At 36.8% G+C, this 27,239-nt stretch overlaps 1 protein-coding gene across 6 annotated transcripts in view; it reads left to right on the plus strand.

The window, feature by feature from the left end:
* Nucleotides 1–27,239, plus strand: part of SON (SON DNA and RNA binding protein) — a 65,941-nt gene that overhangs the window by 24,126 nt on the left and 14,576 nt on the right. For 2 of the 6 annotated variants that reach the window (XM_075073532.1, XM_075073528.1), the window contains exons 7-9: nt 7,222–7,404; nt 17,808–17,918; nt 18,748–18,864. In XM_075073532.1, the coding sequence (XP_074929633.1) occupies nt 7,222–7,404; nt 17,808–17,918; nt 18,748–18,864 (411 nt within the window). Of the gene's footprint in view, nt 1–7,221; nt 7,405–17,807; nt 17,919–18,747; nt 18,865–26,046; nt 27,013–27,239 lie in introns of those variants that run through there. The other 4 variants (XR_012657221.1, XR_012657216.1, XR_012657224.1 and 1 more) reach the window with 4 other exon arrangements.

The raw sequence follows: 27,239 nt of genomic DNA on the forward strand, positions 1-27,239 counted from the left end.
CACACATGCTCAGTAGAGATTTTCTTCATATTTTATCTAAAATCTCTGAAGCTTTTATCCTTATTGAACATGCCTGAATCTCTCTTAGCACCTAGTGCTGATTAGGCTTCACGGTATGGCGATCAAAGTCCTGAAGAATATAAAAAAATGGACAATTAAATGAAATATTATGTTTTTAAGGCTGGTATTTGTTACCAGATAAGGCTCAGAATAATAAACAAGGCAAAGTTAACGGTGTAGAGACAGATGCATATATACAGAAAACTAGCATGTAGCCTTGCATAATGCTGCTTATTTAAAACAGCCCTTATGCTGGCAGCAAGTACTTTATAGTTTAGAATGCAAACACATTTTTGTTAGTTTCATGTTTTCATATGCTCAAAACTTTCTGAATTATTCAGCTTTGGGGTAAAATTTTCCCTGTTTGGCTTTTCCCCAAAAGTGGATTTTTTTATTTTTTGAAAAATTGAAGAAAATATCTTCAGCTGTTTTTTCAGGTTTGAGTGAGCGGAAAGAAAATGAAATATAGAACACTTTTTTCCCACTTTAAAACATTCTTGAATATGTGGAAAACTTGTGACTGAAGTTTGGAATATAGAACTTGGCATGTGTATAGTTTAGGCTGTCAAGCGATTAAAAAAATTAACTGCGATTAATTGCATGATTAACATTTTTTACTGTGATTAAATAATAATAGAATACCATTTATATAAATATTTTTGGATATTTTCCACATTTTTAAATATATTGATTTAAATTACAACACAGAATACAAAGTGTACAGTGCTCACTTTATATTTATTTTTGATTACAAGTATTTGCACTATAAAAGTGATAAAAGAAATAGTATTTTTCATTTCACCTAATACAAGTACTGTAGTATAATCTGCTTATCATGTAAGTTGAATTTACAGGTTATGTATAAAAAAAACTGTGTTCAAAAATAAAAAAAAAATGTAAAACTTTAGAGCCTCCAAGTCCACACAGTCCTACTTTTTGTTCAGCCAATGACTCAGACAAACAAATGTGTTTACATTTGCAGGAGATCATGCTGCCTGCTTCTTCTTTACAATGTCACCTGAAAATGAGAACAGGCGTTCGCGTGGCACTGTTGTAGCCAGTGTTGCAAGATATTAATGTGCCAGATGCGCTAAAGATTCATATGTACCTTCATGCTTCGGCCACCATTCCAGAAGAGATGTGTCCATACTGATGAGGGTTCAGCTCGATAATGATCCAAAGCAGTGCAGACCAACGCATGTTCATTTTCATCATCTGAGTGAGATGTCACCTGCAGAAGGTGTTTTTTTCTTTTTTGGTGGTTCGGGTTCTGTAGTTTCCACATCAGAATGTTGCTTTTTTAAGACTTCTGAAAGCATGCTCCACACCTCATCCCTCTCAGATTTTGGCACTTTAGATTCTTGAACCTGGGGTCAAGTGCTGTAGCTATCTTTAGAAATCTCACATTGGTACCTTCTTTGCATTTTGTCAAATCTGCAGTGAAAGTGTTCTTAAAACGAAAAATGTGCTGGGTCATCATCCAAGACTGCTATAACATGAAATATATGGCAGAATGTGGGTAAAACACAGAGCAAGAGACATATAATTCTCCCCCAAGGAGTTCATTCACAAATTTAATTAACACATGATTTTTTCAACGAGCGACAGCAGCATGGAAGCATGTCCTTTGGAATGGAGGCCAAAGCATGAAGGGGCATACAAATGTTTTAGCATATCTGGCATGTAAATACCTTGCAATGACTGCTACAGAAGTGCCATGAAAAAGTCTGTCCACTTTCAGGTGACATTGCAAATGTACATTGTCTCCCATAAATGTAAACAAACTTGTTTCTCTTAGTGATTGGCTGCAAAAGAAATAGGACTGAGTGGACTTGTGGGCTCTAAAGTTTTACATTGTTTTGTTTTTCAGTGCAGTTATGTAACCAAAAAAAAATCTACATTTGTAAGTTGCATTTTCATGATAAAGATATTGCACTACGGTACTTGTATGAAGTGAACTGAAAAATACTATTATCATTTTTACAGTGCAAATACTTATAATCAAAAATAAATATAAAGTGAGCAGTGTACACTTTGTATACTATGGTGTAATTGAATCAATATATTTGAAAATATAGAAAAACATCCAAAATATTAAATACATTTCAATTGGTATTCTATTGTTTAACAGTGCAATTAGAACTGATTAATCGTGATTAATTTTTTTGAGTTAATTGTGTGAGTTAACTGCGATTGATTGACAGCCCTAGTATAATTACTGAAGACTAATTCACATTGGCTGTTTTCATTTTCATTTACTAAATTTAGGAGCATTTGAAAAATGCATATTGAGCACATGCAGTAGCTTTCTGTTATAAAACTGGTTTAAATGACTAGTCTGAGTGCCCCCTCTTGACCTGCACCCTACCAATTCTTGTTTAGCCTTTACCTGCTTTGTACACCTTTCAGAAAGCAGCTTGAAGTGATCTAAATGTGTAGATCAATTTTAGCTACCTAAGGTGATCTAAAGGTTTAGACCAGTTTAAACTCCAAAAACATATAATTTATGGAAATGGAGCAGCTGGAGTACTGTCCAGGTGGGCATAGTTAATCTCTTATAAGTCTGGGATAATAAAAATTAACCTTTATTTTGCCTCCTCTTTAAATTCAAGACAATACGTTATCTTAGGTGCATATATCTAAAGTGTATTGTTTCAGCTGATAACCTGATTATCTGATTGGATGCTATTTTCATAAAGAGGCAGAGTTAGGGTTGCATGTTTATCTTAATTTTCATGTTTATTGATTTTTGTTCACCTTAATATTACACTAATACAGTTTTTTCTGTTAATATATATTGTCTGGAAATAAATTTAAAGCTGGGTGATTAGGACACCAGCTGATGCAAGATTGTTTTACAATCCCTCTTAATTCTCCGTTTGCCAATATCAAATATATTTTTAGGCAGTTTAGAATTAACAGATATTTAAACTGAATCAATATATTAAATTTGTTTTATATGGACTAATGTTCATTAAATGTGGTACTTGTGTAGATCACCTACCATCTTAAGAAGTTTTTCTGGTCTTACAGAGAGTTTTTGGTATATTTTTGCCAGGTTATCTACCATGACCAGGTGTTTCTGGAAATAGTCTGTGATGGAACTAGTCACGAGTATGAGAAGCTTATTAAGAAGTAGCTACCCACTACAGAGGAGTGGCATCCACTTTATTACACTATCGTTTTCTGACACTACAAACTTCATAACGCTTCTTTTTGTAGTACAAACAGAGCAGTAACGGGAATGTTGAAATGTTAGGTTTCTACAAAAACACATTTTTCTCCTTGGTGGAATTTTTCACCAGATCTTGGAACGGAAAGGTGTGATCATTCTTTTTAACCACAGCTGGTAACCTTGTCTTTTTTATATTTGTAGCAGATGAGGTATCGAAGGACTTGGCAGGTCCTCAGGCGTTTTTAGTCAAGCTAGAAACTCCTGAAAACTGATGCGCCCTTTTTATTTAAACAGCATATTTAAGGTTGGTGTGGTGTTTTTTGGGGCGGGGAGGTTGAGTTACAGATATCGGTAGAAACACACTGACCGACTTTAAATGAATTCGTTTTGAAATTAATTAGCATGGAGTTTAGCCACTTTTAATCTGCTGACAATTTGAGTAATCTCACTACACACCTTAGTTTCTTTTGAGGTTGGGGGAAGAAGTAGTGGTTGCCTTCTTTACATTTAAAGGTCTCAATCCTGTAAACACTTACAGTATGTCCACACTACCTGCCGGATTGGCGGGTAGCAATCGATCTATCAGGGATCGATTTTATCGCATCTTGTGTAGACGCAATAAATAGATGTCTGAACACTCTGCCGTCGACTCCGGAACTCCACCTGGGTGAGAGGCGGAAGTGGAGTCGACAGGGGAGCTGTGGCCGTCGATCCTGTGCCGTGAGGATGGGAGGTAAGTCGATCTAAGATATGTCGATTTCAGCTACACTATTCTTGTAGCTGAAGTCGTGTATCTTAGATTGATTTCCCCCTCACCTCCCTCCAGTGTAGACCAGGCCTTAGAGTTTCTGTACATGGGAAAGTTTCACCAGTTATACAGGTGTAGGTAAACCAGTATCGTTATACTGGTATAACTCTCCATGTGGGCACTCTTTCTTTGGAGTAAGAGTGGCTTTTTTTGGCTTAGTTTAAATCCCTTCCAAAATGAGTGTCCAGAATAAGTCTGTCCACACAAGGAGTAATAACAATGTAATCAGTGGTTTAAATTCATACCCTACTTTTTTATACTGGTATAACTTCTCTGTGTATAGAGAAGCTCTTACTCATGTGTTGAGCTATTTGCAGGATCAGGACCAACACCGGTCACATGAGGGCTGAGCAAAAGATACTGTTGTTGCTGCTCAATGTAGAAACTAGAGGCTTAAAAATAGTTGATTAGGGGGGCTAAGTTTTTGATTTAAGTCCATTATGAGAATCAAGAACAGTGAACGGAGCACATCGTCCATCACTTGCCTTCATTTTAAATCAGTTTACCAAATGCACTTCCTTGTTTATTGGGGACATTCAGCACCTGAAAATGGCAATGTCTAAGTGTTTGGACTTGCTGCATAATCGTTTATACACTGTTGTGGAACTTCTTTCAGGTACTGAGTGGGGGGTGGCGGGAAATGTTGACAAAGTTCTGTGGCAAAATGGAAGCAGTTCTACAGTGGGTGAGTGACTTGAAGAAAACTTCATATCAAACAGATTTAATTAGTTTTATACAGGACAACAAAGCATTTCAAAATAATACTGATGGACAGAGGAAGGGTTTAATGAACTGGGTGTACCAGAGAAAAATGGAATATGCTTATTGAATGCCTCTCTCTTCTAAAAGACTTACCAATATTCTAGGATCTTTGTTGCCTGCTGGAACTGTTGCTTTCATGCTGAGTGAAAGGCATCCCACTTAAAACAAACAAAACCCTTTTTCCTGGTACTGTTTTTGTATGCAGAAATCCTCAGTTGCAACACAGACTGCTGTAAATAGCAAGGAACTTAGAAATGCTGAACTTTGCATCTTCTCAAATTAAAATCTTTTTGGATTATATGTCAGCATTATTACAACACAAGACAAGTTTTGATCACCTTAAACACAGCTCAGGGAACTCTGGGACTTTATTTTTGCCGTATCCACAAAAAACTGTGCCAAGGGTGAGGTGATCAGCAATGTGTTTTGTAAACCTGAAGAAGTTTCTGGTAATATATTAATTGTAGATGATACTGTAGCTTTTGGACAGTATATATTGTATTCTGTCTGAGAACTGATTCAGTCTAATTAGATCCCATGGTTCCATTGCTGTTACTATTATATTAACAAAAATAAAATGTTATTTTGGTTTTCATTATATATTTAAATCTCCCAAAAGAAATATGCAGTACAAGGGGAAGAGAGTGAGGAGAGTTCTTTATGGCAATGTTCTCCCTTGCTAGTGTGATCAGATGTTTAGAGTGACTGTACCTTGTGGGCACTTAGTTTCCTGACTTCTCATCGAGAGGTGGAGTCTGGTAATATCCCCTCCAAGACATCAGTCCATCATCTGTGTACGACTCTAGCAGGTTTCTCTTTGGCTAGATTTGCCTAAGATTTAATTGATCAAGATGGTGTTATAGTACTATAACTGTACATAGTAATATGCAGTAAGTGAATTGCTCGGCCGGCCCCTGCCGTTGAGAGCTGATAACACAAAACCGCAAGCAGGAAAAAGAATGTGTTGCAATACACAGATAGAGGGGAGACCCTGAGAGCGTGGGACTTGGAATTAAGAACCCCTGAATTCTAATCCTAGTTTTGACACAAATTTCCTTTTGTGGCCTAGGCAGGTCGTGTAATGTTTCTGACTATTTCTCCATGTGAAAAACGGGTCTAAATCTTACCTACCTCACAGGAGTGTTGTGAGGAAGAAATAATATTGTAAAGCTATTTGAAGATAGAAAGCACTTTATTAGTGCTAAGTATTATTAGAACAAAGAGAGAAGTATATTCATAGCTTGAATACTTTACAGAATATAGATGAGTTTTTAGAATTTTTTGGGGAGAGAGAAGGCACTGTTCAGGAGTCAAAACTAGATACATTCTTTCTGATGTACTAATTATAATTGTTCTTTATATACATGCTTTCCAAACAATGGCTTACAGTTGTTACTTTGTAAACATTTAATTGTAGAAATATAGTAAGTTAATTTTATATGTACTTTAGAAGTTCTTTCGTCCTGTCATTTTGAATATACTGTACACCGTTGAAATCAGTGATACCTGCACACTTCCTCTGTGTTGTTTATATTTGTAATATTCTGTATAAGCATCACATGGCAAGATCTAGCTTTGACAGAGCATCTAGGTCTTGGTTTTCTTGGGCACATAACACTTGATCTTCTGTTTTTGCATGTTTTATTCCATAACTAAGTATATGTAGCATTCTACTTTGATAGTCCACTTCACTAAAACATGAGTTCAAAATGTCTCATCTCTATGACAAAATAGGAATATATTCTCTTCCAGAACAAAGTAAAGACATGATGATGCTGTTAAATGGTACTCTGCGATACTTAGTTTTCAGTTTCTTTGTTTACCTGCATTTCGTCCACATTTAATGCTGAAACTGTATATGTGCCAGAAGATTTAAAAAGCAATCTTAATTTTAATTGTGTGAGTACAAGTATTCCATTAATGTAGCTGAAGCATTTATTTATTTTTATTTTGTGAAACATCATGATTTTCTAATGTGGAGGGGAAGGGTCCAAAGTCACATCTTGGATTTTTCACAGAGCAATCAATATTTTCGTCACTCTTTAGAATTAGGCATTTCCTGTATTATTCTCATCATCAGCAATAATAATTTGCATTTATTTAGCACCTTTACTCCCTAATAATTCTAACACTGTTTATGAACTGAAAGAAAAACTACCCGATTAGGTGTCACTTCACTCATCATATGTGAAACAAGGATCCAGTCTCAAAATTTTAAATAACATCTTCCCGATTTTAGTTCAGAGACTGTATCTTTAGAGTTTTAATTTTAATACCAGCTAAGGAGAGAAAATTGAAATAATGTTTGGCGCTCAGTGTTCATAAAACCTACAGTAATTGTTTCTGTGGAATAGGACCATGTATGCATATTGTGCTTTATCACTTCCTAATCGTAAAATGCTTCTTTTTCTTTAAGACCACTCCTATCGTAAAACCAGCACCAAAAAATCAGGTAACATTGACAAAGGAGTTCCCTGTCTCATCTGGGTCTCAACACAGGAAAAAGGAAGCTGACAGTGTCTATGGAGAATGGGTTCCAGTTGAGAAAAGTAAAGAAGAAAGCAAAGATGATGTTTTCCCCAAGCCAGCTCTTGCACAGGTAGGGAAGGGAAATAACGCATCTTATTTTACAAAAAGAAAGCTGTTACCTGCTCGCTCTGGGATCTAGTTGTAATCTTTGCAAAGAAATTGTTCATATCGTTAGTATTTGCCCTTTTAATGACTAAATCGGCTAACCTATTTTGGCTTTTGGAGATAGGCTGTTCATATGAGTGCTAATTATTGCAGGATATAGTCAGCCATGGTATTTCTGTCTGTCCATGGGTGACCTCTTAGTTTCTGTGAAATTAAATCTTTCATTTAAAAATAAAAACTAAGCTTCTAGCCCTTGTCATTGCCAAGAAAACATTCCAAGCTTAGTCTTCCTGAACCAGAGAACCTAAAACAATAGTTACCAATGGCCTACCAATGTTAAATCAATATCAACTTGAAATGTAATCGATTGAAAAAATGATTTGAAAGTAGTTTCCAGTACTACATATATATATACCTGACTGTGTCTGCCCATATCTGTAGTTTTACAATCACATTTTCCTAAATATTTGTCTTCTCTCTTGTTTTTCATGTAAAACCCACAAAATGTAAAGGAGAAATTGACTATGTATAAAGTGGTGCTGTCAAATACACAAAATAAACAAAGTGGAAAAAATAGAATAGTGAAATAAGTCAAAAATTTCTTTAATCACTTTTAGTCAAAATATTATTTTGTGTTTCTTGTAAATATAGTAGGCAAAACAAATATTTCACCTGCAAGTGTTGGTTTTTTCTTTTTAAAAACAAAAACCTGTAACATTTATTTTTTAATGCCAGAACTCTGTTAGCTGGCTGTTTCTTACTGAATTAATATATTTTTAAATTTGAAAAGTTCAGTATTAAACGACTATGTGTGAAGAGCTTCATTGAATGTATTTTAGTACTGGTTCAGAATTACATTGAAATGCAGTTGTTTTTTACTATTTATTAATTTAGGAAGTATTAACAGGTTTAGAATCCTTACCATGTAAATACTGGAAGCAAAAGAATAATCATTACAACAGTGAGCTTTTGTTTAAAGAGACATTATCCCGGAATATAAACATCAGATCTCTATTTAGGAGGACTTTCCCATATTACAGAGTGATCATCATTACAATACCTATGACATTTTGTTTTTAGTTATTTTATTTAATTGAATGAAATCTCCGATTATACATATTTAACATACCAGGATGTCTATCAAATGTAAATATTCAAAAAAAATTGAACAGGTGTGGTGGGGGTTTTTGCAGGTCAATGTACTTTGTCTGAGTATTGAATAAAAGGTAACTAAACATCTAAGTATCTATTTGTCCTCTGTCTATTTTGCTGAGTACATAACTGGTGTGTTAATTTTTCTATAATAACCGCCTTCCTTATTTTTGAGACATTCCTCTACAGTTGGACTATTTTTTTTTCCCCAATGAGAGTTGATCAGTAACTGAAGAGCTACTAGTAGATGAGAGATTAATTCTTCATTACTTTTTGTGTGACCATTTCCTCTAGGAAGCCACATGAGGATTACCAAAGGATCATTTGGTAATACATAACCAAAAATATTTGGTGATGGATTACATCCCAGTATTCTCTGATCAGTGGTCATGTGCCCCATATATGCATAAAATCTCTTCGTTCACTATTTCTCCCAACATTTGTTCCCATTCAAGTGTGTGTGTGTGTGTGTGTGTGTGTGTAAATAACCTGACTGGCGTGAGGTACCATTGAAACAATATCTTAAAGTAATTTTCTTTTATTGTGCTACAGTCTGAAGTTGTTGATACACTTTTCCAGACCAAACATCATTCCTCTGGTATAATTTTTCTATCCAGGTCCTTTTCCTAGCATGTCATATATGGACATTTTTTGTTAGGAAACTTGTCTGCAAAGATTGAATTAGTTATAACCGATCTGTTTCCTAATTGACCAGATGCCACCACTTCTATTAAAGTTAGGTTTCTGTATAAAACAATTTTTCTAAAGAGTTGAAAGAAATATAATGTCTAACGAAAAAGTACTGTTACCATGGAAGAATGGGCCAGTTAAAGTTAATTTTGCTCTCTAAGTTAGAAAAGTTTCTTTACTCAGTAGCTGGTCAACCATATATATTCCATTCATCTCCCAATTTTTAAAGCTCTCTGGTTTGTAATTTGGGTTAATATCTCGATTATTTGCGGTGGGTATATTTGGCAAAGTAAAAGATCTTTTATATCTAGTTCTATTGCAGATCTGTAGAGTAGCCTTACTATAGGATGTGTATAAATTTCTGGAGGGTGTGATTATTATTTATTTATTTATTTTTTTTAATTCATGGTAGCCTAGTGATGCACACACCACCGCAATGTTCTTGCTCCGTAAAGGGTTTGGATGAGTTAAAGCGCCTCCTGTCCACTACTACTTTGTGCTGGCTGGCTTCATAGTGCCATAGAATATTTGGAACCAGCTGGTCCATCCTGTTTTAATGGGCTTGTACAAAGTATCTTCACTTTCTTTTGGTCTTATTCCAATAAAATCCTGTGTATTCCTGCTAGTTTTATTTGGAATCATCAAAGAAATATTTTGAAACAAGAAGCGTATCCTTGGCAAAATGTTAATTTTGACCCTAGCTGTTCTTCCCAATCAAAAAAATTGCATACTTCCCCCAGCATGCCATTTGCTGAAGTAGCGTTTGACATTCAAATCATAGAATTCTTCGAGACTATTTAAGACTTGAATTCCCAGGTGTCTTCTAGAATTTGTTGCCCATTTGTACCCAAATATTTTCTGGAGAAATAGCTTTTCAGAGCTGGACAAATTTATAACTAGGTTTTTGGATTTGGCAGGATTTACTTCAAATCTAACCCAAAGTCATAGATTTTTGTTTTTTTAAGACATGAATTTTAGGGAAATATTTGGTTTATATAAAAATATTACGTTATCTGTATTTAAAGCTATTTTCTGATGTGTTCCTGCAAATTTTATTCCTGTGATAGCTTCCTTGTTCCTCATCATTGTGTGAAACGTTCCATGACCAGCGCAAAAAGTAAAGGAGGCAATGAACATCCCTGCCTAGTCCCTCTGTGTAATTCAGACACGAGATTTAACCCTAGTAACTCACACAGCTGCTTTGGGGCTGGTTGCAAGAGTAGTTTTTTCCATTTAAGGAACTGGGGCCAGTGTACCTACGGAACAGGGTTTGAAATGGAAAGCTCCACTCTGTTCTATCAACAGCCTTCTCTGCATCAAGGGATGATGATGATAAAAAAAACCAAAAAAAAAAAACGGATCTTTTCGTGATCTGGTATGGTGGATGATCCCAAGAACTCGCTGAATACTGTGACATTTGTCTATCCTTAGTGTATCCATTTTGATCTGGATTTCCATAAGCTGAGAGCATGGACTCCAATCAGTTAACTAGTATTTTTACTAAATTTTTGTTATGATTCAACAGTGATATGGGCTTATAAGAGCTGCTTAAGGTAAGGTCTTTTCTAGCTTTAGGGAGAATAACCACAGTAGCTTCTTTAATAGGTTGTGGAAGTTTATCCTTTAACAAAATAGCATCGAAGGTACCTCTCAAGTGACCCACTAATATCTCCTTAAATAAAGTAGAACCCTGCTTATCTAACCCTCCATTACCTGGATCTCTGTATTAACCAAACAACTGGTGCACACAAGTCCCGGAGTGGGCGATCTCTTTTGTGGCCACTACACGGTACTGCAGCCCCGCACTTTCCCATTCTCCCAATTATCTCATCTGGCTCCAGTCCCAATTAGATAAACTGGGTTGTGCTGTACCTTGTAAAATTATTAGGGAAAGCCATCAGATCCTGGAGTTTTACTATTTTTCATGACTTGCTTTTGCTGCTCAGATTTTTTCTTTTTGTTTCTTTATCTAAAGTTTATAGTTTTTGTTTATCTTTGGCAAGCCTGCTACTTCCAGATATTTTTGAATAACTTTAAAGCTTGGAGGATCTAAGGTAAGAAGGTTTTATAATAAAAAGCAAAATTAGCACATAATTACACTCCCTGATGAAATATCTTTTTTCTGATTGGTTTTTAATTGGTGGAACAATTCATTGCTCTTGAATCCTTTTTAGCTTTCAAGCCAATAGCCTATCAGTTTTATTTCCTTTTTCAGAAACTGTTTGCTTTGTATACCTAAGGGGCATCTGTCATCAATACATTCAATTTCCACACATTTGTTAATTGCTCATACACTTTTTTGGAACCTGTGTTTTTATGAAGGTCTTGGAGCCTTTTTATCTCCTGTTTTAGTTCTGCCTTTTCTTGAGCTCTTTCTTTTTTTCAGCTGAGAGGCTGTGCATATCAGTTAGCCCCTAACCAGTGCCTTACATGCTTCCCAAAGAAGGCCTCTTTTTGTATTGTCTGTATCATTTATTTATACATCTCGAAGAAGCAAGCAGTTCAGTTTCCAAAAGATTAATGTTTGGGACCCACACCAGTTATCAAATATTGCTTCCACTGGTGCATGATCTGACCTAATGGTGCCAGTTTCTGCAGATCTTCTTAGCTTCATTAAGAATTTAGAGATTGACATTAAATCTAGTCTAGCATATAACTGCTAAGTGTATGAATAACAGTGTAATGTCTTTCACCTTGTTGCAGTTCTGCTTCCCTATCAGATCTGTCCCAGAAAGGATTCATGTATAGTTTCCCCTTCCCCAAAGTGTTACAGTATTTTAAAGAAGTCCTTAAAAAAAGATTTTGGGTTGTTTTTGTTTTTTTGCTTTCGATTGGGAGCATACACTAAGCTCATTGTTATTAATAACACATCAATTGTGCCCTTCAACAAGATAAGCCATCCCTCCTTCTTAAATTGATTATTAATCTGAAATATGCATGGTTAGCGAATACTATGACCACTCTTCCCGCCCCCCCCCCCCCCCTTCTTTGGCTGAAGCAGAAAATGTCTGCTGAAACCAATTACCTTGCATGTCCATAATTTTCCCCTCCTGAAAGTGAGTTTCGTGAAATAGAAAATAATCTGAGTAGTTTTTGTTTTTAAATTCTTCCAGGGTTTTTTACCTTTTAATCACAGAATTTAGCCTTTTGACATTCAGAGACATTACTTCCAAAGACAGAGCCATTTTTCTGATAATTCCCCTCATTTCCCTTAGTTTAAAAATAAAATACCAACAGAGCTTATAATCAGCCACTAAATGACTGCTTTGCTGATCCCAAATCCTCATACTCTCCCCATGAACACTTGGATTACTTCTCTTCAATCCAGAGGAGGTACTTCTGCCCTTAGGGGTAGATTACCGTCTGATCATTTGAGTTACATGGGGGATTTATACAGAACCCTGCCGAAGGCTCCTCCCATCCCCTCTCTATTTGCTCCAGTCTCCACCATACCTGGGACCTCCCTTCCTACTGCTCCTTATTGTCCTTTATTTTCTCTACTTTTTAAAATAAAGAACACAGCAATCACAGAGTTACAATCACCCCAGTTAAAGCACATTTCATACTGTTCCTCTTCTAACATAAACATAGTTAGTTTACAACAGTTAATTCTTGATGACTCCCAAGAAATCCCTTGTAGGTTATTTGTCAGGTATCTGTGTTCTCCTGTTCAGCTTCACTTCTCTCATTGCAATATGTTCTCTAGAGGCCCTTCCCTTTTCGTTTCCTATCCTCCTTTTTTGGGTTTCACCATCTGTCACGATTCTTCTAGCATTTTATCCTTCATTTCTACTTCTGGAGTATCTGCTTGTGTGTCTGCGATTTGGAGTTCTATTCCATATGAGTAAATCCCTCCCGCTCCTTGTTTAAAGTCTCTTACTGTGTTTTGCAAGTTGAAAGAGAATTTAAATGGAAATCCCCATCTATAGCAAATATCTTCCTATGTGAGTGCTGGTGTAATTTCTCACAGTGTTTTCTTCTTTTTTAAGGTTGGGGCAGAGAGGTTACGGAGAAGTTGCAGCTTGTGGCATTTGAGTATGAGCTTTGAATGCTCCCTTGCTTTTTTCCTAATTAAGTCTTTCTTTCTGCTGATATAATGAAATTTCACAATTAGATCTCTGGGTCTGTTACTGTGAGGCTCAGTTGGGGGCAGCATTGCTGTATGTGCTCTTTCTACTTTTACCCCTTGCAGAGAGCTGAGATTTAACAAATCCACAGTTGAAGTGTTTAGATACTGGCTGCCTCTTTCAATGTTTTCAGGCAGTCCCTTAATTCTGAGGTTTTCTTTTCACTCTGTTTCCTATATTTTCCAAATTAAGCTGCCTCTCTCTCTCCTCCTCCCCGCCCCCCATCAGTGCCATGAAGCTCTGCAGCTCTGTCTGTCACTTGCTTCTCTTGGGCCGGCCTCTAGCATAGTGACTCTATCTCCCAAGTCCTATTTTACTATAAGAAGGTTGCTCCTCAGATCCTCTCTCATGGCCTTAATCTCAGAAATCAATTTGCAGATGTCTACCTTGGTAGCCATTTGATTCTCTTCAGTCCTGACATTTCTGTCTGATTTGGCTGCCGGGTACTTACTATTTAAATGTTCAGGTTTTGTTTTGTTTTGTTTTTGAGACCCCATCTTCTGCAACCCTATGCTCTGTTTTTTGCTTGTTTCGTAGATTTAGGAGGTTGTTGGAGGCAGATTACTTTGCTGTCCCCTCAGAAGTCAGTCCATTTTAGTCCACCCCACCTGCTCATCTCCTAATTTTTTCTTTTAAGGGGAGGGTGTCGCTTCATCCCACCTGCCTAAGAATTGCTTGCATACCTATCGAAACAAAAAAACATACCTGGCTTCACTTTGAGATAGAACCATGCTCTGGGCCATCCCAGTGCATTTTGTATCTGAATGATTTCTTTGTTAGATTATACAGTTCTTAGAGCCAGGACCGTATTTTCTTCTATGCATTGTGCAGTACCAAGTACACTATTATTGGAGCTTAATTAATAGATCTAACAAATGTGAGTTGGTCCCATTCGTCTCACTGAGTTATTAACTGTGAAACCTAATGGTGACCATTCAGATATCAGTCCACATTGGCCTCAGGAATCAGAGGATCATGCCTATTTTGTGTGGGACATTTTTTAATTTACTACACTAGCTTCAGAATAAGCTGTCAAAATTGCCCCCTGTAACTAGTTTACTTCTGACCATTTTAGCAGAAGTATCCAACTAATGTAATTATTCAGTGTGGTTGGAGATGGGAGAAAAAAATATGGTTGTTAGCCTTCTCCCAGCTTCAGGATTTCTCTGGAAAAGATATATGCTGGTGGAGAGAGAAGAGTAGACTCTCTATGTACTAAAGATGCTGACCCTATTGAGAAGTTTAGTGGCAGCTGGCCAAGGAAGCATGTGGAGGGAGTTTTATTCTGCAGTGAACTCCACAAGTCTGAAAATGTTTACTGATTTACTTATTTGCTGTGGATATGTAAACTGAGAGGTACCTATCTCGTATTCTGCACACACACCCTAATTAAAAACGTAATCTTTGCAGCCAGTGTAACACAAAATCCAGCAGCATCCCCACAAAATATAGTTTGGCATATCCGTCTGCCAAAATAGTCCTCAGTGCCGTAAGATTTTGCATCATTTCTGTGGGGACAACATTAGTGTTGAAATTCAGAAGTGGAGAGCAAGAGTTCTTCTACAGAGGATAAAATGTTGAAATTCATATTATTGTTTAGTCAAGTAAAACGATATCTTTCCTTACTCCAAGCATTTTCCAAGACCCAAAGCTACCATAGAGTAATGCAAACCACTACTGTCTCAAATATGGTGACCAGCCATGAGGGAAAATTCTTTCTAAGTAGGGAGTCTGCTAATAGGCCTTGATCTAGCAGAGCACTTAGTTAAAAGGTACACATGTATTTATGTGACTAGTCCTACTGACTTGAGTGAGGTATTCACATGCGTAAGTGCATTGCTGGATTGGGGCTTTAGAAAGGAAGATAAATTTTGGTGAGTAGAATAATGTTAAAATTTTAAGAGGCTCTGTCAACACAAAAAAGTATATGTTGTACACAAATTTATTAACACCTTAGATTATTGTTACTGGAATTTGTTTTTATTAACTTTGTTACTGTTTATGCTGCTTGTTTATGTTCTGCAGTTCTCTGCATAACATAGGAATTCCTTTATGGGTCCATCTAGTCCACTATCTGACTGGCCAGTACCAAATACACAATTATGGAATAACTTACCCATATGGAAAGAGTCTTCCTAATCACAGACAATGAATGGTTGTTGTCTTTTCCCCATAAACATGAAGGTTTATATCCCATGTATAAAAATTAGTTATCTTGTTTTATGTAATTCTAGATGTTCTCATTTTTCTCATTTCTAGTCTTTTTTTCAAATCCTTGGTTTTAATTATTTTAAGTGGCAGTGAGCTGTCAGTTAATTGTGTCTGTGTAAAGTATATGTTCACTAGTTTTAAATTAATTTCCTTTCAATTTTATTGGATACTGTCTTATATTATGTGAGAGGCTAAATAGGAACACCCAGTTTACCTTGTCTGTACCATTCATTGTACTGATTATTTCTGTCATGTCTCCTCTCTAAAGTAAACAGTCCCAGTCTTTTCAATCTCTCTCATTTTGAAGTCTCCATACCAATCACCTGTCCCTAGACCTTTGTTTCTCTCTTTTTTGAGATACGGTGATCCTGAACACAGTATTCTAAGTGAGAGTGTACCACTAAAGAAACTGATTGCTTTATACTGCTCTTATTTTCTATCCCATACTTGTACCTCTTAACACTTTTTTGTTTTTGTTTTTGACCACTGATGTGCATTGAGCAGAGGTTTGCCTGGAGCTGTTCCAGTTGGTTCACCCATGTCTCTTTCCTGAGAGTTTCAAGAACTCACTAATGTCTATGACAGAAGTTCAGATTCCTCTTCTATTAAAAGGCATTTTGGTTCACCTATTTTTGCATTTAAGTTACTTGCATTTGCATATAGAAATTTATAATTTATTTTTGCCCTGTATTCGTATTTAACTCCTTAGTCTGACATTATTTTCCAGAATTTGATTTCAGAAGTTCCACTGTAACTTTTATCCTATTCTTCACCTGATACCGAGAGAGATTTAAATTCTAAGTAAATGTCTTTATCCTGAGTGTCCCCACTGCATGCATTGTATTTCCACTAGTGCCTATGAATTTTTAGAGGGGATTATTAAATAATTTTCTGTGCCAGCAATCAGGTTCTACTTCGGTTAATTGTATTTCATTTTTAGGTGCTCAGTACAGCAAAGTCTAGGTTTCATACTTCAGGGAGAATATGTGAAAAGAGATGTCATTGAAATTTAAGAAAAAAATTCCTGTGATCTTCAATTTTATAAAAGTTTGATTTTACAAAATTGAATTTGGGGCATATTTGAGTTACCGGTATGCTTTCAAAGTGAATTAACTTCCAAAGACGATACCAGAATTTGGACTGCTGTATCTGAATGGTGATATTGGTTTGTACTGATTTTTTTAATATGGTGAGATCAGCCATTTGCTACCACCTCTTTGCTTCAGGTTAAGTGGTAGGAAACAGCAGTGTGTCATGGTTACCCAGCAATAGGCCAGTCCCAAACCACTCTTCTTCACTGTGAAATTCATATCTACGTGGCCTGCCCTCTTAAAATTGTGTTCCTGTTTCTGCTCAGTAGTGTGTTTTGGATGCCTTTTGGGTTTTAGGTACACCCCAGAATAATTTGCATTATCTGGAGCAGCATGTCCTTTGAAGTCCTACTGCAGCTGGGAGGGAAGAATTCTGAAAGAGGTTTAAGAATTAAAAGTGCTTGTAGTCTGTGAATGAGCAGAAATAAGTACATCCTTTTGAAGAAATTAGAAGCAAGTGATGGAGGGAGAAAGAGAAGAGGTCTTAAGTAGATGAATGAGACTAAATCCAGGTTGATAAAATGCATGTGATACAAGTATGAAAAGTTGCACTACATTGGAGAAATAACAGTGTGTATTAAAACATGAATCCTAACAGGAACTGCTCTTTATAAAGAAATTCTGCTTATGTTTCTGTGGGACCTGACCTTTTACATTTAATTAATTATTCTGCATTCTAGTATTTGACAATATTAAATATATTTATAGCATTTTAAAAATATTTTTCAGTTTTATACATCTGGAACATTTGCTGTATTTCCCTTTTGTTGAAAATAAATATAAAATTGAAGCTTACTAGGCTAGTGATTGTTGACCAATTTATGAGCATGCTAGAACTGCAAAAAGTAATACCACTGTATTGTACTTTATCCCTACACAATTTCTATTAATTTTATAAAACTCAGATTATACATGTTTAAGAAGCAATTGTCAGATTAACTTTTTTTTTTGTAGAATCTGTTTTCCATTTCAACTTACTACTTTCAACACAACTTTTGTAGCATATCTCCTTATTTTACAATAAATGCTTCTAGAGCAAGAACACATTATTATAGTCAATCTGTTTTAAAAAATAAATAAGCTGTATTTCTTCCTAGACTGTGGACATCTCTACAGCAATGAATGAACGAACAATGGCTCAGAAGAGACTTACAGAAAATACATTTGACTTAGAGGCCATGTGCTTGTTAAATCGTGCACAGGAACAGGTGGGTTCCACTCTGTTTTTTTTTCTTTATCAAAGTTTTTTGAAGTCCGTGAAAAATGGTGCTAAGTTTTTTAGATCAGGCTGCTTTCTCTATATAAATACCCAAATATGGATTTTAAGAATCTGACTTTAGGTACTCAGATTTGAAAATTTTAGTTTAAATGTTTACCACAGAGTGAGTATTGTTGGTGATACATAAGCTAGAAGTAAACCAACTTGATTTTCAGATTGCAGGACTGGAAGTTAAAAGGTGGTGATAACTTTATTTGTAAATACATGCCCAGAATAATTGTGATGAGCACAGTATAAAAAACTAGGCAGAGTTCAAGTGAATGTCCTTGAGAGAATGCTATTTAAAAAAAAAATCATCTTTCATAGTAAAACAGTACTTTAAATATACCATAGCCTAGGATATATAAGGCATACCGTAGTTTACCTGGTGATTTTTCAGTTTCACATGTCTGATTAAGGAATTGACCAGAAACAGTTTTTCCTAGTCCTGAAAAAGATTATAATTATGAGGAAAAGGGGTTGGGGGGAGACAGTAGTAATTTTTGTACTTTTCTCCAGAACAAGTACTTTACAAAAGTGATGAAAGGAGTTGTAGTAAGGTGGTAAAGAACAGGGAGATGACTTGTTCATGGTCACTCTATAGTTTACATGTTTTAAAGTAAAAATAGTTCTAAATTATAACCATCTAGTAACTTCCTATTTTTTCAAAAGGGGTGGGGGGTGGGAGAAATGTTGATAACACAAATTGCATGGATCTTTACGTATATGGAGAGAAGTTGCAGATTTTTATTTTGTTTTTATGCTGATTTATCTTGTAGATTGATGCTTGGGCGCAGTCGAACTCTCTGCCGGGCCAATTCACAGGAAGCACTGGAGCACAGATTTTGTCCTCAGATGAGTTGTCCAACAGCGGTCCCCAAGCCTGGATTAGAAAGGTAGATGATATGCAGACAAATATGTCCAAATATCAAATGATAAATAACATTGAAATTATTGGAAGATACGAAAAATGGCACACTAAATTAAGTCTACTACAATGTACTTGGGAAATATACTATACCTTTAACTGAATTAATTTACTATATGCATTCAATCTTCGCATAATAACAATGCATATCTATCTAACTGTGAGTTAAAGTGTTCATCTGGACAGGTTTTCTGATGCCTAAAGAGCTTGATAAGTACATTATGGGAATTTAAAAAAAATGTGGCTGGTATTTGAAATAGATTGGTTCACACATTCTATTACTGTTGATGTGCTGAAATGACATCCATAGTCTTGGGTATTGTTGCAGTGGTAGGTCCTCAATTAAGCTAACCCGTTTGGAATGTACTGGTCAGGGCCTGATCCTGATGTAATTGAATTCAGTGGTGTTTTGGCATTGACTTCAATGGGAACAGGATCAGCACTTCTGTCCTAAGATGAATTGTTCTGTTTGGATTAGTTCCATCCATTTGGTTTCTTGCTTCTGTTTGCATTGTAAAACACCATTTCTGCAAGCCAAATATTTTGAAATATTAAAATAGGGGTTGCAGCTGGTTTATTGATCTAGTATCATCAAGCATCTAGATATTTGTTAATAAGAGAAATAACAGCCTATCAGCTGAGCAAAATGTGTCATACAATTTTATGTGTTTGTAAATTTGTTATTTTATATTTCGTCTTTGAAAATCAAAGTTGAATGAGTTCTGTTTCAGTGTAAAATTGGGGAATCTATGAGATTTCCATTTTTACAGGCAAATAATCATGAGTAACAGCACTCACTCTGGCAAAGGTTGCAGCAGCTGAGTTTGTTACAAGACTGATTTTGCTCATTCTTCTACAATCCTCAAAAAAGTTATAGGATTCTCAAAACTAGTAAGTTAGGTTTGAAGCTTAGGCAGAAATTTGACATGAACTGAACAAGAAGTTCTTGAATCATGACACTCTAAAAATAGAAAGTGTTCACTAAAGTTCAAAACTCTAACCTCCTCTCTCCCCCGCCCCAACATGCTTTGATTTAAGAGAATAGAAAGGAAAGAGAGACTTGTTAGATGGAAATTTTTCTGGGATCTTGATGAGATCTAGGGCTGAGGACCAACGATTACTTTGTGAAAGTTTTAATTTAAAAAGTTATTTTGAATTTGTAACGTTGCTTCAGAGTATCAGCTCCAGTGTTTAAAAATAGAGTCTTTACCTTTTTCCTGGCAGAGAGAGACTTCAAATTGAAAACCACTCAGCAGAGAGGCTTATCAGTGAGGAGAAAATGAGAACTTTTCCACTAAAAGGCTTGTGAAAGAGGCCAGTAATCCTTCCTAAGGCTCTCTGGGGTTCTCTCTTCCTGCAAACCTCAGGAGATTCCCAGGACAAGGCAGGAGAATGCCCCTTTGATCTCCTCTTTCCCAGGCCCCCCTGTTTTCATCCATCTCTCCTTCTTTGACATTCTTTGATGGTCTTCTGTGACTTGCTGTTGCACGACTGTCCTTTAACAAAATACATGGAGTGGAGAATGCAGGTGTGTATTCCCTCTGCCTTTTTCTCCTGCACTCCTGAGCTGCATCTGAGCGTGTCATCCCTCTCAAAAGATATTCATGTCTCTGTGGGGAGAAACATGTAGAGAACTGACCTCTGGCTTGAGAATGCGGGTGTTACCAGAAACAGAAAGCTCCAGATGGGGACGTGGTGTTCAGCTGCGAATGTAGGAGGAGTAGGCAGGGAGAAGCACTAGCACTTCTATCCTTTCTCTAACCAATAGACATCCTGTGGTTTGCAGCAGCAGAACTCTTCTCTGGCAGACCATAGGAGAATCCATTGGGTGGAGAAGTCAGGGAGGTACTCTTGTTTCCCCTACGCTTTCTCCTGCATAGTTGAACTGTTCCTCAGATTGACCTCTTTGCTCCTTTCAGCTTCCTCATTCCCCATGTACGGCCACCAAAATTCTGGGGTTAAGAGGTGACCACAATCACAAACCCAATCTAAAGGGCTTTGGGGGCCCACACAAGTCTCTCAAAGCTTGCAGGAATTGTGGGACTATTGACGAATCTCACAACACTTACTTAGAGGGTTGATTAACTTTACAAGGTGGACCTCAGCTCTGTGGATGAGATGGGAAAATTTCACACAAAAGGCAAAGCAGGCACACACTGTTTCGAGTGCATATTATCTTTCAGGAAAGGTAGTTTTAAAAAAATGAACAAACTTGTAAATGCAGAGTTCAGGTTGCATTTCTCAGGTAAGGCGCCTGAACTACCTTAACTCTGCTCTTATAGTGATGCCCTGAGAAATTAAACTCATGCTCCGTTATCCGTCATACCAAAATGTTAAATTTCAGTTAGTAACCACAAAAAGTGGAGTGTCTTATTCATAGCTATGTAATGGAACTGCTGCTTTATGGCTGTCCTTACAGTCATACGCAGCAGGCACAAAGAAATGTTAGAAATTTCTGTTACAAATAGCATACTGAAAGCAATCATGCCTGTCTTTACTAAGGGCCCTGCCCTGTAAGGAGCTGGAGGCATGCAGCACTTTGCAGAATCAAAAGTGTCAGTAGAGACAGAGTTAAAGTGTCTCCATATGCAGACATCGCACTTAGTATGACAGGTATGTATGAAACAGATTATAAAACCAATGTGTGGTGTAAATTTTTGATCTTCTAAATGCAAAGTTGATGATAGGCATATCTATGAGGCAAGCTAAGTTAGTTGGGGTTGCTTGTTTGAGAAATGCAACCTTAACTCTGCATTTCCTGGGTTTCTAAGATTTGGGTTTCCAAAAATTTAATTAGTATTTTTGGAAGGTAATAATGTAGTGAAACTGTTATGTACCTGCAACCTTAACTTCACCTTAATAAAATTTTGTGTGGCATGTAAGTTCATTTACTTAAAACGGTTAATATGGCAGATCGAATAACTGTGGCATTCCATCTAGCAGTGTTTTTATTTTCTTTAGTTTTAGCAATGTGACTGATTCATAATGTTTGGACATTGGGTTGTTGAACAGTATTCCCAAAAGAACAACATTCTGTAGGTTTCATTTTATCCCATTGATACAATTGTGACAAATTATTTCTTCTGAAAAGTGGTTTTCTGTTTATCATCAATGATGTAATCAGTTCACAAATGTGGAAATTATTAACCTATTACATATAGTATGTATAGGATAAATTCTGTCTGGAGGCCGATGACTTGAAACAAAAGAAAACAAAACAAAGCAGAATGTTGCTGTACAAAATATCATTTGAGGGGAAGTAGGTAAAATATTTTGGTCAAGCAAGTTCTTTTGAGGCTTACTCTTGTTTAGACTTTCCCAAAGCCACCAGTTGCTTCTAGATCAATAAACTCTACCACGTTTATTATACAACAAATATATTTTTTCCAAAACTAGGTGTTTTTTTTGATTTGTGTTTTGTTAACTGGGTTCTTTTTTTATAACACATTGCACAGTGTAATGGCTTTTTTGTTGATTTGTGCTATCACTATAAAACAAGGCATTTTCAGAACTGTTATAAAGCTATATTTAGGGGTAGACATTTTGAAGAGGTAAAATCCTGTTTTCCACATTCCCTTGTGCTCACCACAAGTGAGTATAACTCCCTCCACCAGTAGATGGAGACAAGAAAAAACAACTCTTGTGATATCACTTCCTCTTGAATGGAGAGTTGTCTGGCCGTCGCTGATCTTACAAGAAGTGGAGGCCTTTCAAGTTATCACGTGGTCATCACCATCAGGCTTGTCTGCTACAGTGTGCTATGCTTGGGGATGAAAGTAAAGGCTGCTCTGATGTGGCTTATGCTCCGTGGGCTCCCTGTCCAGTACTGAATCCATTTCAAGTTCCTGGATTTAATTTTCAAAGGCCTCCGAATGGACTGGCTCTGAGGCTTCAGAGACTTCGTTTCTCTTTGGCCCACCACAACAGCTATGATCAGCAGAAATCCTGGAGGAGACAGTGCTCAGAGTTTTTAGGAGGAAGGGGATAAGGTTTCCTTTGTGGTGGGCTCTTTATAATGGAGTTTTCTTTCAATATAAATCACTGTAATCAGTACCTTCCTGGTGGATTGGAAAACTCGTATCTTTGCAGAAGTCTTCCCAGGATAACAGCTCTAAGGGATGATACAGCATCACTTCCAGAAGATACACAGTGAAAAATATTCTAAAGCTTTATATTCTGTACAATCTAAAATCAAACCAAAAAGCCCACCAACAAAACTAAGCACTCAATAATAGCATCGTACAAACAGGGGTGGTGAATAGTCTTTGAGACTCATAGGTGCTTTTCAGAATTTTGTTGGTACTTCTTTGGATGAATGTGAACATAGAGGCCTTTTGCTTCAGAATCCAGGATTCACTGGCCCTGTGAGCGGGTGTTAACTCTCGCTTGTAGGAGTTTTACCTGCTGTATATCTTCCTTATACTTCTCACCATAGTCAGTCCTTCAGAAGAAAGCCAAATTCAGAGAGAAGATCATCCTGGTATTTCTGGACTGGCTCAGGACATGGTAGCACTGTAGCTGGCTGGATCTCTTCTGTGATCACCCACTATGTCTCACTGTGGGTACAGTTCAGCATGGAGAATCCCTTGTTCTTGAGTTGGACCTGCATGAAGAGGGATTTATATGAACCGCTTGATAAGTGTTCAGAAACAGATTAGGGCATATTTCATGCTTGATGCAAGGCCAGAAGATTTAAGTCCAGTTACTAGTGAAATTTCTTTCTGTTTTTGAAAGGCCGGAATATTGGCTTTCGGGGTCCATGCCACTGTAATACTAAGAGGCAAAGTTAAAGCATTCTTCTATGATGCAGTTTTGAAGGTAATGTTTTTTTAGAACAGCTGACAAGCTAAAATTGAGATTTATTTTTTTTCTCTGTCCCCATAATATCTGTATTTGGTGCCAAGCAAATACATGCACCATTAAAGAGCGGTGAACATTTGTTTTTGGTTTGCTTTTTTGTTAGGAGAGAACGAGTGCTGTAAGTCCTTTTGGCAGTATTCCCTGCATTAATTTTTCATCAAGACAAAGTGGTGATTAAGCTTGCTCTCAATTTCCTTCCAAGTTGGTTTTTCCCATCCACAAGGCTGTTCCTTCTCCTTATTCTGACTAGCCCCATGAAACACTCGGTGTGAAGAGGGCTTTGTGTATCTTAGATATTTAGTGGTTAGAAAGTCAGATCACTTGTGGTGGTGGTGGTGTTTTTGAGAGTCCCAACCATAAAAGGCGTAGCAATCTGCAAGCTTCAGTGCCTTGTGTGAGAGGAACCATTGACCAGGATAAAGCAGCTTTGTTTTCTGTGAAGACCTATTCCTTCAGCATCATGTCTACCTCACTGACAGGAGAGGATGAGATTCTTCCCCTCCAGAACTGTGTAGAAAGCAACCGGTTAGGCATATTTATATGCCATCTCAAATCATTCTGGACTTGATGTTTTAGGCTTTGCTGCTGTCATCTTTGGTAGCCAAGTCCTGCTCACTGTAGTCCCTTACTCTATTTTTTGTAAGGTACTCACATTTTTTCTTGTTATTGACATTCCCACTTATCTGGGCTTTGTTGGCATACCATAAAGCTGTAAAACTGTAATTTTTTACCTGTTAGTGTGGTTTTTAAGCCCTCCTGTGCCAGCCCAGGTATCCCACGCTTGTTCTTATTTTGTTTTTGGAGTTGAAACTGTTCTGAAGTTATTTTCCTATTGTAGTTCTAATCATTAAGCATTCTAAATTATTTGAGCAGGATCTGCCAGCCAGCCTCCTTTATAGGAGCAGTGGTGTCACAAGAGCTTTGCTCTTTGTTCGTCCCCATCTGCTTGTAGGAGGAGATGTACCCACTTATCTGGTCTGGCATAGGAGGGCTTGGAGATGAACAGGTGAGAAGTTGCCATTAAACTGTTATCTTGATGAGCAATTTCTCTTGTAATACAATTTGTGAATAGAGATTGAGTAAATGGGAAATATTTTTTTAATCTGTTATGAAACTCATTTGACAATGATAATGAAAAGAATTAGGAACATGGGATTTACTGTACTGATGATCCTATTGGACGGTCTAGTCTGGTATTCTGCCTGCCTAATTTAAAATAAAAACGAATTTGAATCTTTCACATGTCCTGCATCGCTTAATTTTTTTTTTTTTTAAAACTCTTTCAAAGTTCATTACAAATACAGAGCTCTTACAAACACCTTGTGAGATAGCAGGTGGGTGAGTTAGTGTTCTCTGTCCGAAGGGAAGGAAACTGAGACAAAGAGCTGAAGTGTATTTTCCAACATCACACTGCAAATTGGTGGCAGAGTGGACTTGGAACTTAGTCATTTCAAGTACTTTGTTCGGTTTTCTAGACCATGCTGTTTCCTCTTAGTTCCATTAATTATCTAATGAAAAAATTAACATTTTATAAATGTCCTTTTTCACATTTGCTTCAAAGTGCAGTTTCACTCTGAAAGTAACTGTATAAATGGCATTGTATGGCTTCATGTTTTTCTTTCATGATTTCTATTTCAATTAGCCTCCATTTATAAGTAAAAAGTTTTGTTTTGTTTTTCCTCTGACCTGCAATACTTGTTCTCTTTAATTGGAATGTGAGACAAGCTGAGCTCTTTATTTCTAGTAGTGATGAGTGAGAAACAAACTTTCTACAGCCTGCAAAGGGGTTGTGCTGGTGTAACTGTTCACAGTATAGTAAATGAAGCACAAGAAGGAATAGAATCCAGCTTTCGTTCTTAATTGTGTTGGCTCTGTTGTGCTAACAAGAGTGAAAAGCAATAAAACCATGGTCTGCCACTAAAATCAGCAGATAGCAATACAAGATATGAATGCACAAGAAGCAGATCTGAGTAAGACAATGCCATGTTTACAGTAATTTGAAGTACAATTGCACTTTAAAAGTTTAGAGAAAGTTTATATTTTTTTTTCTAGGTTTAGGATTTGTTTAGGCTTTGATATTTTCTGTCTAAAGTTAATGCCTTCATTTTAAGCCACAACATGGGTATATTTTGAGTCTTTTTTTTCCAAAATTAATTTGAAAATGTAATGGGAAAGCTCCTATAACATGAAAGTGACCTCATCAAGAACTTGCTCCTATTCTGGTTTGTGAACTGAATACACTTTAGTGATAATGAAACATGTTGATGTTGAAAATTCTATCATTGCAAAGCAGGTACAAAAGAGGAATCGGAACCCTGGGTGACATTGACTGGGGTTTGTATCATACTCTGCATGGTTGACCTTTTCTTATGAGAGGTTCCTGGAAAAGACAGGGGAGGATGAAACCGGAAGTAAGTAAAAGCCATTCTAGGTGTATAGAGTGAGGCAGTTGGTATCGAACATCAGCTAACTTGTCTCTGCGTACTCGTAAACTGCATGGCCTGCACCAATTGAAGGTTGACTGGAGAGGTAAACTTAGCGTCTGTCTACCCTTCCTTCCATCAGAGCACCTTGTTGTTAAATTCAACATTCAGTTGCATGGTTCTGAGGGATTGGTTTTGTTGCTTATGTAGGTAAATATTTGGAAAACTATTCCTATTATACACGTTCAGGAATTTTTATGATTTAACTTCTTAACAACAGGAAATGTGGGGGGTTATATGCATATGTCCTTGGTATGTGCCATAATTGCCTGTGTTGAGAGGCTAATAGTTTTTTATTAAGAATATATATATTCTAAGTCTCCTGGAAAAGGAAAACTTCTAATTCTGCTTATATTTGAAACCAAGGAAATATCTGTCTTCGTCTCTTCAAATCTGGGAAATATTTAATACGTCAAACACAGTAATAAAGAAAAAAGTGTTCTGTGAACTTACCGCTGTTTTGAAACATAGGTAAAGTTGCTACAAAAATACTAGGCGTTGTATCTGTTTCCTACTGTGTGAGAAAAGTGCGTTATCAATACCAATGTGTAAACTTGTATATTAAGTCAAGCAATTTGCTGCTGTGATGGAAATGACTGACTTACTTGGGTCAGCGGGTGGGGCAGAAGAGAGATGATAGTTCACAGAATAACCTGTGAACTTTCACCCCTCTATATGGAAACTTGTTTCAGGGTCAAATCCTTGTAGCTGCCTTCTTGCCACGGTCAATGCCAGCCCTACTATTCACAACACTGCGGCCATCGAGGCCTAGGTACGTAAACATTTAAGGAGTTTTTAAAGTTCTTTACAAGAAACCAGATTTTTAAAAGTTCTATTTGATAAACTTACGACACTTAACAACTATTATGTAATGATGATTTGAGACGATGATATTACAATTACTGCTGCTGAATTGTGTGGCTAAGTACCTTATTTTTGTTCATTTGTTTTTAAAGAAACGCCTGTATCTGTTCTATGTGGATTTTCAGAGTAAAATGTG

The sequence above is a fragment of the Chelonoidis abingdonii genome, chromosome 1, assembly GCF_003597395.2.
Source record: "Chelonoidis abingdonii isolate Lonesome George chromosome 1, CheloAbing_2.0, whole genome shotgun sequence".
Classification (NCBI taxonomy): Eukaryota; Metazoa; Chordata; order Testudines; family Testudinidae; genus Chelonoidis; species Chelonoidis abingdonii.